At 34.7% G+C, this 12117-nt stretch overlaps 1 protein-coding gene across 10 annotated transcripts; it reads left to right on the top strand.

Annotated features, from left to right (window-relative positions):
- Window positions 1–1337: 1337 nt before the first annotated feature.
- On the top strand, window positions 1338–11866 carry LOC140978986 (putative pentatricopeptide repeat-containing protein At5g13230, mitochondrial). 10 transcript variants are annotated; one of them, XM_073444313.1, is made up of 9 exons: window positions 1338–1886; window positions 2122–2172; window positions 4607–4687; window positions 6636–9274; window positions 9508–9551; window positions 9652–9718; window positions 10018–10504; window positions 10640–10720; window positions 11055–11864. In XM_073444313.1, exon 4 carries the CDS (start codon window positions 6670–6672, stop codon window positions 9202–9204), a length of 2535 nt encoding a protein of 844 aa, XP_073300414.1. In that variant the 5' UTR covers window positions 1338–1886; window positions 2122–2172; window positions 4607–4687; window positions 6636–6669; the 3' UTR covers window positions 9205–9274; window positions 9508–9551; window positions 9652–9718; window positions 10018–10504; window positions 10640–10720; window positions 11055–11864. The 10 variants fall into 10 exon arrangements, with proteins under 10 accessions (XP_073300414.1, XP_073300417.1, XP_073300415.1 ...); XM_073444316.1 differs by lacking the exon at window positions 9652–9718 and having other exon boundaries at window positions 9508–9588; window positions 10018–10223; window positions 10389–10504; window positions 11055–11861; XM_073444314.1 differs by lacking the exon at window positions 9652–9718 and having other exon boundaries at window positions 9508–9588; window positions 10018–10223; window positions 10365–10504; window positions 11055–11861.
- The last annotated feature ends 251 nt before the right edge of the window (window positions 11867–12117 follow it).

Here is a 12117-nt window from a genome sequence, read left to right as displayed (position 1 = left end):
GGATGCTTTATCAAGCAGTAACGAGATGAAAGTGCCGCATGGTATTCTATATTTTACTTAATTATATATATTTTTAATTTTTAATTTTTTAAGATTATATAGGCTATTTATTATTGGTCATTTGATTTTACAAATATGGTTTGATAGGTAAATATTTTTAGTCGACGTCAATTCTTGGCTCTATTTCGAGGTGCGCGTTATCATCTCCAAGAATTCACTGGCCAAAGTCGTCACCCTGAAAATGCAAAAAAGTTTTTCAATCTTCGTCATACTTCCTTGAATAATGTCATTGAGATGGTATTTGATATATTTAAATCACAGTTCTAAATATTCAAAACAGCTCATCCATTTCCATATACAACACAAGCCGAGCTTGTATTGGCTTGTGCCAGATTATACAATTTTCTTTGCAATGACAGTCGTTCTGATGAATTTTCAGTTGAACCAGATAATGAAGTTTGACCATCCTTATCAGAACAAGTTTATGTATATGTTGGCTTCGATCAATTATTTGATAGCGTGGAGAGATACAATGACGAATCAAATATGGAGCGATGTTGATCATATTGTCGATAATGAACCTTAGATTTTTTTTTTCCTAAAAAAATTTATCACATTTCCTCAATATTTTTTCTTATCTATTTATTTGATAATGATAAATAAATTATTGTATATCATTAAAAAAAAAGTATTGATTCATTAATTATGCATGTCGAAGAATTGAAATTTTGATTTTGGCAAAAACTTGTGTGAGGTGGTCTTACGGGTCGTATTTTGTGAGGCAGATATCTTATTTAAGTCATCCATGAAAAAGTATTACTTTTAATGTTAAGAGTATTACTTTTTATTGTGAATATAGGTAGGGTTGACCCGTCTCACAGATAAAGATTCGTGAGACCGTCTCACAAGAGACCTACTATTTGATTTTTATAAATTGAATAGTGACTCGTTCATCTTTTTTGATAAATTAAACCAACTTAACTTTCAAATAACTAAAATTTATTGACATTGATAAATAAAAAAATTATTTTAAACTGAAAAATTTATTGCGTATAATAATTACGAGTTCAAAAAAATTAATATATTATTAATTTACAAAATCTATAAGATTCTATGAAAATTTTATAAATATCTATAAAAACCTTACAAAAAATCTATGAAAATCCATGAAATATTTTAACAACTCAATGAGATTCTATAAATGTCGATAAAAATCCATAAAATCTCATTAATTATTTGTTAATTTGATATAATTATAATAATTATTAAAATAAAATAATTATTTATGTCTAATAAATCAAAAATATTTTTAAAAACTATGCAGAGATATCGAAAATCTAAGACCTGTATGACATGTTTCAGCAAAGATAAAAAAAAGTATTGAAAATATTCAAACCCTAACCCTCTTCAATCCCGTCGCCACTGCCGCCTGGAGGTAGCTGGAAAGTGGTCTACGACCACCTAGGGTTGTTACCCGTAATCTGTAGCCTCGATCTAAGCATTGAATCTCGAGCCCGATTTATGCGACTCGAAATTCTGATATCGCGGCCAAGATGCGCGCTCTTCTTCTTCGATTCTTAAGGCATTTTCGGTCCGATTTCCGGCTTTTTTGTGGTTTTAATAGCTTGGTTTCGAAGCTTATATTGTTATTAGAGCCAAGCCCAAAGCTTCCAGGTCGAACCAGCTGGCTTGTTCCTGTCCCAGCTCGAGTATAGCCTCAATTTTGAGAACTTTGTAGCTCGATTTCCATCTTGTTTCGCGAGTTCGAAGGCTGCCAGAATTCAGAAATTTGAACTTTTGGATTTAAATCGATCATCGCATTTATCCCACTATGTTGATTTATTGTCGGATTATTTGTTGTTGGATCCGGAGTTGGACGAGTTGAGGTATATTTTTGACGAATCTAAATTATTGTCGAGCTACTTAGAGCAATATATTTTTTGGTATATATTCGATAGTTGTGAATAATAATGTTGCAAATATTCTAGCTTAGGATTATACAAAAATATGATTGTTTGGGAAAATAGTTCAAATTTGATAATTTGGGAATTTTAGTTGAATTATTACAATAATTATGAGTTATATATTTAATCACTTGTAATTGTAATAACTTAATTACAGGCCTTGGAAGTTCATGTTGATTGTTCGTTGACCGTCATCGAGTTGGTATAGGATGTTACAACGAGTAACGAGTTAACATACGATGATAACCATAAATTATGTTTTATGCATAATTATGCTATATATCCTGTGGTTATGTGATTTACATGAGTTATGTAATATTAAACGTATCGTTGTTTATATGTTCATTTATTTGGCATATTACATGACATTTAGAATATGGGATGATACATATGACATCGCATCTCGAGCCCTATCATTGCCAGCCGATTCATGTTGTATTGTACTTTTGGCACGTGTTATACTTTCCTAGGACCAGGGTGTGACTCTTGCGGTTGTTAAAAGTACCTGAGGCCGGAGATATGATCGAGTATTCTTGAAAGTATTGTCTGTGATATACTTTTGGGATCGTGATATCATATCTATTTCGATGTCTTCACATCCTATTGTACGTTGTTGACGGTACGGAGGCTGAGCCCTGACTGCTAGTTATCATATCTATTTCGATGTCGCGACATTCTGTTGTACGTTGTTGACGGTCTGCCTGCTAGTTTGGTTGCACGCCTGACATACCTCACATACTTAGACATAGTCGTTTAGCTGTATGACAATGTGATTCACTTGTGTGTTGTTGTTTTAGCATTGTTCCTATTGCTATCGTACCTTTTATTGGCACTTGTTTACCTTATTCGTATTGAGCTCAGTTTCATGTATAGCTTATTGCATATATATATTTATGTGTATGCATGATTTAAGTTTATTGTCGTCGTTGTTTTGTTGTTCTATACAAGAGACTGACCCTTTCTTGGGGGCTGCCGTAGTGGCTTGTTGGGCACCGCGGCATGCCATTCAAGTGTTTCGGATCCACGAGGTAGAGCTTCTGCTAGTGAAGGCCAGTGAGTTGGCAGTTTGTCGACGTTTTGTTAGATTTAGAGTCTCCCATTTATTATCTATATTATTTTTTAAAATCATAATGCACCAGCCCCTTAGAGTAACTACCTTGGTCGTTTTAATAGACTATATAATAATGCACCAGCCCTTAAAGTAATTACTTTCGTTATTTTAGTATATGGACAAAAATATCTGTTCTTTCATATTTCATTAAATTTATTATTTTCCACTTATAAGTTATAACTATAATCTTTCATTCAATTTAGAAATAATTAATATTTTTTTAATTTATCTTTAGATATACATATAGCGAACTGTAACATATATATACCGACTTGAACAACAACATAAAGTTATAAACAATCCCAAGTCAACTTGAATTTCCAACTTCGAATCCTCGGCCTATATATTTAAATAATTCACAAAGTCGATTTAAATATATAACCCAACATTGATAACTCAAATAATTCAACTAATATTTCTTAAATTTAAAGTTAAATTATTTTCGCAAAAATCCAACTAAATGATATATATTGTGGAATTCGTTCAAAAATTCCCAAAATATTCAATATATTCAACAATACAGTACCAACTAGTCTGTCATAAACTTGGGGTTGTCAAAAATATACCTTGAACCCGTCCACTTTCAATACCGGGGAGATGTTCCTTGTAATTGTATTGTATTTTGGAGTTTTTTCCTAAGTGTGTCTGAGCTAGTTTGCTCTGCATATGACTTTATTTGTTTAGTCGTTGCCAGTTCGGCTGTAGGTTTTTATTTGTGTTCTTGAATTTAAACTTGAATATATTTTTAATTATTAAAACTGTTGTCTATTTTTTCCGGCATGCCCAACTTACGGAGAGGTCGTGCCGATATTTTTCTAAACCCAAATTTTATTTTAAATCGCTTTTCTGTTGCCTTTGTTTATAAGTTCTTTAATTACATGTTAATTAAATGTAATTAAAGTAACCGGCCTCACAACTTATTTGTTTCTCCTAGAGTTTATTTATTGTTATTTGGACTGTGTGTTGGTGTGTTTAAGCAGTTGCGCTCTGTTTGTGGTTTTTATCCGTTTAGTCTTGACCAATACGTCTGTAAGTTTTTTTTTATGTTGTTGGATTTTAAATTTGAATATTCTTACTATGAAATTGTTGTATGTATTTCCAGGTATGTCCAACTTACAGGGTGGTCATTGCCGAAATTTTTCTAGGCCCGAAGTCTAATTAAATTAGTATCTGCTGATTTGGCTAATAATAAATCTTTAATTACATGTTAATTAAATGTAATTAGAGTAACCGGGGCTCAAAATTTGTTGGACTTATTTTAGCATTTTGATGTTTTTTAATTTAAAAATTAATCAATGTGTTGTGTCATACTTCTTCACTTATGTGCATATCTGGTTTGAATATTTCGAGTTTATTTATCTTTAGAAATGGTTTTGATATTTTTTATTTTTGAGGTATTTCCGTTTTGATTGTTATTTATCATTTGAGTGTATCTTTGATATGCGTTTCACTACTTTATGGTTTGGATCTAAGTTTTTCATTATGTGAGTTTTGTCTTCCGATTTTAACCCACACTTTTATGTTTCTCCAGAATCTCAAAAGAAACCACACGCTCACCATTCATAGATTGGACCGAGTTTCGATCCCGCATCTAACCTGTCAATTTTTCAAGGTTCGAGTTTTTCCCTTTATTCTATTAAGTTTTTTTCCCTTTTGATTGTTTTCCATTCTTTCTATTTATTGTTTGTGTGCGTCTTTGGAATTGAGTTGGCCATGTTGAGAGTGAATGTGCTAAAACTGCAAGAATACAATCAACAAGAAGCTTTTTGAAACACACAAATTTTTGTATTCCATGATAGTTTGCATTTGCCTCTAAACTTTAAAAACAAATTCATCGAGGCCACAATCTCCCCATTTAACATACATGTCAAGGATAGCATTTGAAACAAATACATTGATATTAAGATCATTCTTGACTACAAGGTAATAGATTTGTTTTCCGAATCACAAGCTCTCATTAGTAAGGGTGAGCATTCGGTTAATTCAGTTACTGTACCAAATTTTTTTGAGGCTAACCAAACCGAACTGAATTTTAGCCAAATCAAATTAATATCGCTTGTTTCAGTCGATAACTTAATGAAATGATATTTTCTTAAAAACTAATATACAAAATTAATAATTGAAATTTGAGATTTTTACCATAATAAAAACAACAGGCAACAAAAAATAAAAATAACAAAAACTATGCACATATAAAACATTGAAAAAAATTATAAATTATAATAAATCCTAAGAAACTAATTTAAAATATAATTATTATATAACATGGTTAATTACGTTAACAAATTTCTGATTTAATTCGGTTTAACCGATATAATGCTCACCCGTTCCAATTAGTGGCGCAAGCTTGAAGGACATTAACTAGAGTGAATTGTTTGGGACAAACAAAGACTTTCTTCATTTGAAGAAACAAGTCTAAAACTTCATCACGCCGATCACACTGTGAGTGCCTAATAATCATAAAACTCATTTTAATTACATTATCCTTAGGGACCTAACGAATTCTTGTTAAGAATCCTTGATATCTCCGGATTTTGCATACAAGTCAAGTGATGTAACCACCACTTACCGATCCATCTTTGGCAACTCCATGCTCGCAACTTTCAAAATGTAGTGAACACAAATGTATTAAGCTCATTACTCTTTCTGTGCAACCTAAAGATCAATTTTACCGTCTTACCCTACTTTTCAAACAATGAGTGACCCTGAATCAAAGTGACTAACGAAACCATAAGGTAAAAAGATGAACCAGGAAATGGTAAATACAAGGTTCGAGTAACCAAGAAATAATAAATTCATGTTGTAGCCCTTCAGTCAGCTTAGCCGAGAAATGACGATTAAGGCGTTTATGAGTGATTTTTTATGAATTTATGTTTCAAAGATATCTCGATAAAATCCTCTGTTGTTTAATTTCTTTGGTATATCTTTCATAAATCCTTTATGTTTTGTAAAAACTCCAAATAAGAACCTTATATTATTTGAAAAATATCACATTTTTAGATTAATTTTTTTATTCTGTGTTTTATTTAGATATGATAAAAAAATTATGATAATTTTTAAAATATCAAATTTTAGTTGCTGACATAGAAAATATTGTATTTGAATTTTTCTTAAAAGTAGCAAATTTTATAAGATGAGGATAGTTAGTTTGGGTAAATTTGTGTAATTATATATTAAATAAAAAATTTGGAATGTTACTAACACTTTTTGGAGTGTAAATAACACTCCGTGTCTAAATTTTCTAATACAAAGAAATTTTATGGTGTAATAATTTTTTTATTTAAACTTTGAACCAAACAAATTTTGGGTTTGGACAGTTTGATTTGAGTTTTTAATTTAAACTTTGAATCAAATCATTTAAAACAATACAAAGTGTGATGAACAAAACCGATTGAAACTATTTGTTTGGTTTTGTTTGATTCGGTTTGAGTGCCATAGTGGACCAGCCTATTTTAAGTAGTGTCCTTATCCAATCCCCAAAATTCCTTTAATTTGGGCCGCAAATCATTGAATTGATGCTTTAATAATAGACCGCTAAGAATTTGTGTGCAACGTTACAGGTACATACAACAATGACAGAAAAGTTGGCCTTCCATGCTTGTTAGATTTCAGTTTGAACGTATGATCATTAGACAAAGATGGTACAAAGTATTGCAGAAATGGACGCAAATTTCGAGACAATCCGAGGATTACTTTTTAATCTCCTGTATGAAGTTTGGTTTCGCATCATTTGCTGCCTTGGAGCAACAGCCATGGAGCAACAACAAATTGTCATCCTCGATTCAAGAATCCGAGTCTCATGTATACTCTAGAATGCTCCAGCATTGCATAAAGAATGAGCAGCCCATGATAGGAAAACTCGTTCACTGCGAAATTCTGAAGAGGGGTGTCTGTTTGGATTTGTTTGCCTCCAATGTTTTACTTAATTTTTACATCAAAGATGGATCTTTGCAGGAAGGTGTTAGGCTGTTTGATGAAATGTGGAAGAGAAATATGGTTTCGTTTGTTACTTTGATTCAGGGTTACTCATTGTTTGAAGAGTATGGTAAGGCGGTGAAATTGTTCGTTAGGTTGCACAAAGAGGGACATGAGCTTAATACATTTGTGTTCACTACTATTTTGAAGTTAGTCGTGAGTATGGAGTTGCCAGAGTTTGGGTGGTGCATTCATGCTTGTGTTTATAAGCTTGGTCATGATGTTGATGCCTTTGTTGGCACTGGGCTAATTGATGCTTATTCAATTTGTGGCCTTGTGGATAATGCTAAGGAAGTCTTCAATGGAATTGTTCGAAGGGATATGGTGTCTTGGACCGGAATGGTTGCTTGTTACGCTGAGAACAATTGTTTTGAGGATGCATTGGATCTATATAACCAAATGAGGATGGATGGATTGCAACCCAATAATTTCACGTTCGCGAGTGTTATCAAGGCTTGTCTTGGTCTTGGGGCAGAAAGTGTTGGTAAAAGCATTCATGGTTGCATTTTAAAAACTTGTTATGATATGGATCAGTATGTGGGGGTTTCATTGCTTGACTTGTATGCGGGGTCCGGAAATATCGACGATGCTCAACAGGTATTCCGTGAGATCCCCAAGGATAATGTGGTTCCATGGAGTTTTATGATTGCTAGGCACTCACAGTGTGACCGGTGTGAGGAAGCTTTGGATTTGTTTCTTCAAATGAGGAAAGCCTTTGTTTGCCCCAACCAGTTCACTCTAGCTAGTGTTCTCCAAGCTTGCGCTAGTAATGAGAGCTTGGGATTCGGAAAACAAATCCACTGCCTTGTGGTAAAAAATGGACTTAATACCAATGTATATGTTTCAAATGCCCTCATGGATGTGTATGCTAAATGTGAAGAGATGGAGGCCTCGATGAATTTGTTTTCGGAGTTTAATGACAAAAACGAAGTATCATGGAATACAATGATTGTTGGATATGTCCAACTAGGAGATGGAGAGGCGGCCTTCCAAATGTTCTTGAATATGTGTGAAGAACATGTGGTAGCAACTGAAGTAACATATTCTAGCTTGCTTCGCGCATGCGCTAGCTTGGCTGCCTTGGTTGCTGGCTGTCAGATTCATTCAGTGGTTATTAAAACCTTGTATAATGGGGATGATTCTGTGAGCAATGCTCTTATTGATATGTATGCAAAGTGTGGGCGGATTAAAGATGCTCAATTGATCTTCGATACTATGAGCCAGAGGGACATTGTTTCTTGGAATTCTATGATATCATCATACTCGATGCATGGTCTAGGTACTGAGGCTCTACAAGTTTACAAAGATATGTTAGAATCAGGATTCACACCAAATCAACTTACCTTTGTAGGTGTACTTTCTGCATGTAGCAATACAGGATTGTTAGATCAAGGCCAAATTTATTTTACGTCCATGCAAGAGGACCATGGTATTGAACCATGCATGGAGCATTATACCTGTATGGTATCATTATTGGGGCGATTAGGCCACCTCGAGAAGGCTGTAAAGATGATAGATGAAATTCCATCTGCACCTAGTGTTATGGTATGGCGTGCTTTACTAGGGGCTTGTGTTGCACACAAAAATGTCGAGATTGGAAAATTAGCTGCGGATCGTGTGCTGGAGATGGAACCGCAAGATGAATCAAGCTATGTGTTACTGTCAAACATATACGCCACAGCAAAAAGATGGGATCATGTTGCTCTCGTAAGAAAAAACATGAAGAAGAAGCGAATAAAGAAAGAACCTGGACTCAGTTGGATTGAGAGCCAGGGAATAGTACACTATTTTGCAGTTGGAGATGATTCACATGAAGACATAAAACTGATTCGTGGAATGCTTGAATGGTTGAATGTTAGAAGCAAGAGGGAAGGTTATGCTCCTGATAATGGTGTTATTTTACTTGATGTGGAAGAGGATGAAAAGGGCCGCCTCTTGTGGCTACACAGCGAAAGGATAGCTTTAGCCTTTGCACTTACCAGAATGCCAGCAGGAAGCCCTATTCGTATAATCAAGAACCTACGAACATGCGCAGATTGCCATGCAGCATTTAAGTTTATATCATCGTTTATGCACAGAGAAATTGTTATCAGAGATGTAAACCGATACCATCACTTTCAAGATGGTATTTGCTCCTGCCACGATTATTGGTGACAAAACTCAACCGGAAAATTACTGACACTCAATTAAATTGAATCTTTATCAACTTGCCGCCGTTGACGAGGTTGGTTAGGGGCGGGTTTGTTGTTTTGGGTGGTGAAAATGCAAGCCAGAAAGTGTGCTGTGATATATGTTTGATTTGCAAATATATTTCTCTTTCATCTTACTTTTCTCTTTTTTTGCTTCAACGCATTATCTTCATATATGCATTCTACTTTGCTCTTTTTTTGCTTTGCCACGTTTTCTTCATAAATAATGTATTTTATGTTTTTTTGGTGTGTGGTTGTTTGTTAGCAGTGTTGTCAAATATCAGTACTCTAGTGGTGCGGTGAAAATGCGAGGTAGAAAGCGAGCTGCAATATCTGGTTTGGTTTGAAAGTATATTGTTACTCTTTTTATACTTTGCTACATTTTCTTCATTGGTGTATATTTGTTTTATAGCGTTTTCATCGAAAATCAGTCCCCAAGTGATGTGTTTGTGCCTCTCATGAAAATGATGTTCCTCGAGGTGTGGTGTTGCTTATTTTATATGTTTTATCTTTGCTCGTATCATTTGTGAATCTGAATTTTATTTCTAATTAAATACGATGAGAGCTATGCAAGTTTAATATGCACATGTGAGGATAATGTATATATATTATATATATTCTTGTAGTTTAATTTTGCTTCTTTGAGTCAGGTTGAATGGTCAATGAATTATTATGTGAAAAAAGGCTTTCTCTGATAATAAATTAAAATTTTATGTAACATGTTTATCTTTGTGTGTAATGGAAATAATATAACTCTAACTATAACTATCTGGTTCAGTGGGCGAATTGAGCCCGGGCCAAGACCCAACGCATACGGACAGAGTCTGATATATAGAACTGTATGGCCTTGAATTGATCGAAGAATCGACGAATGGAAAAGCACGAGAGAAAATGAAAAAGATGCCAATTTTGCTGATGGGTTGTGCCGGCTTCGGCCGTCAACTTCTCCACATTGTTTCCTGCCGCGACATTCACTACAATCAGGTGTACCAGTGTGTGTTTGTATTTTTTTGTTACCTTTTTGTACTTATTGATGAACTGGAATGCGTGCTTTTTGGTTTTGGTGTGGGAGCATTCAGTTGTTTCCTCTGGTGTTGGTGGATTGGGAAATGTTAAATGTTACAGAGATTGAGGTTGAGTGTGTGACAGCAAATCAATGGTGGTTGCACCCGATGTGTACAACTCAGAATTGGATGATGAACTTTTGCTGCAAGTTTACGAAATAAAGTCAAGTGGTTCATCTTTGGGAACCCTCTCTGATCATGGTACGTTTTTTTCCTTCTCTCCTACCCGTGTTTATGGGGACAATGGGGACTTTTTTTGTTGAAAATTCACCAATGTATGTGCAGTTAGGTTTGGATATTGAGAAGTAAATGTGTCTCTTTGTGTTTCTATTTTAGGTCAATGCCGAATGTATTCAAGTGCAGAAATGGCAAGTAAGGCCTTTGATATTACTACTTCTTACCACAGAATGGCAACAGGTCTGTTCGCCTTTTTTGTTTTAATTTGTTTATCTTGGTGAACAGTTTTTTCGGTGTAGCATAGAATCAACCAAGTTGGGATGCATGATGTTTGTGTTTATTAGTGCATTCTAATGACTTGCTTGTCACTTGTTTTTAGCTTTGTTTTACCTGAGCTAAGGCAGTCACAGAACATCCATTTTACTTGTAATGGCAAGTTATAACTAAAATGCATCACCCTTTTTTCAAGTCTTCTGTAAACTAAGTTACAAAGTTATAAGAGTTTTATCGCTGTTGCATTTGATATTGTGACTATACATCAACATGTTGACTATAAGTCTGCATAATTTAACAGGACTGACATTTGACTGCTTTAGCCAGCTCGAACACTATTCCACTACTGCTTCTTTGATTCCATCTTCTGTCTCATCTGTTGAAAACTTGAAAGAATTTGTAGTTTCAATAATTGCTCATACCTGCCGGATATCTAAATCAAGAAGATGGCAACGACACAGCTGGACGAGAGGATTGATGCATTGGAAGTATAGGCCCTGAAACTAGCAGAAGATGTGAATTCAATGCTGCTGAAGTTCCGCGAGAATGTTACTGACCTCAAGAATTTGCTGGAGCATTTCTTGAAGGGGAAAATGAGAGACGTGGAAAAACAACAATGGGCTAGCAACAAACAGTATGTGGAGTGAGCTACAATTTGCTGCATGGACCGACAGTTAAAAAGCAGCAACAGCTAACTGAAGGAAAGAACCAGCAGATGCTGAAGTCAAACCCGATGAACAGTTTGTCGTGAAGTTTGACAACCAGTTGGATGGGAAAGAAAGCTCGATTGGTAAAAAAATATGCCCAGGCAGTGAAAGTGTCTTTTGTTCTGAAATAACTCACTGGCATAATTACCGTTGGGTTAGAAATCCACAGGCAAGAGCACATTAGCGAAGCGATCGTCCTGTTTATGTGGATAAGCATATATCTTTAAGCTTCTATTCATTTCCTTGTAGTTCTCGAGGAAGGAATCTCTGTCATGGAATTTTTTTTTTGTCGCTATTATACATCCCTGAACACAAAACCAACAATTTCAGACTATATGAATATGGAATCAACTTCCGAAAACGCTTGCAAAAATCCGAGTCTTGACCGCAGCGAACATTTTTAGTGTGGGGGTGTTTATTCGGACCGAACTGAGCTAAAAACTGAAATAATGATTTTTTTAAAAAAATAAAAATTCAGTTTTCGGTTTGGTTAACCGAAAACTAAAAACCGAATGGAGCGGCATTCATCAAGTAATCTTGCCTCATAATAGCATGGCATGTCCGAATGAGATTCTAGTTCAAGATCGGCAGGCAAGAAGACCTAGGAGACACCAAACAAGATATAATGTTTGCTCAATTATGAATTTATGCTGACTT

The sequence above is a fragment of the Primulina huaijiensis genome, chromosome 6 (genome assembly GCF_012295235.1).
Source record: "Primulina huaijiensis isolate GDHJ02 chromosome 6, ASM1229523v2, whole genome shotgun sequence".
NCBI classification, from domain to species: Eukaryota; Viridiplantae; Streptophyta; class Magnoliopsida; order Lamiales; family Gesneriaceae; genus Primulina; species Primulina huaijiensis.
Note: the sequence above shows the minus strand (reverse complement) of the source record. Positions and strands in the feature narration are given on the sequence as shown.

What these genes read in the sequence shown, in the direction of transcription:
- LOC140978986 (XM_073444309.1), top strand. Translation starts at nt 6,670, where the DNA reads ATGCTTGTTAGATTTCAGTTTGAACGTATGATCATTAGACAAAGATGG.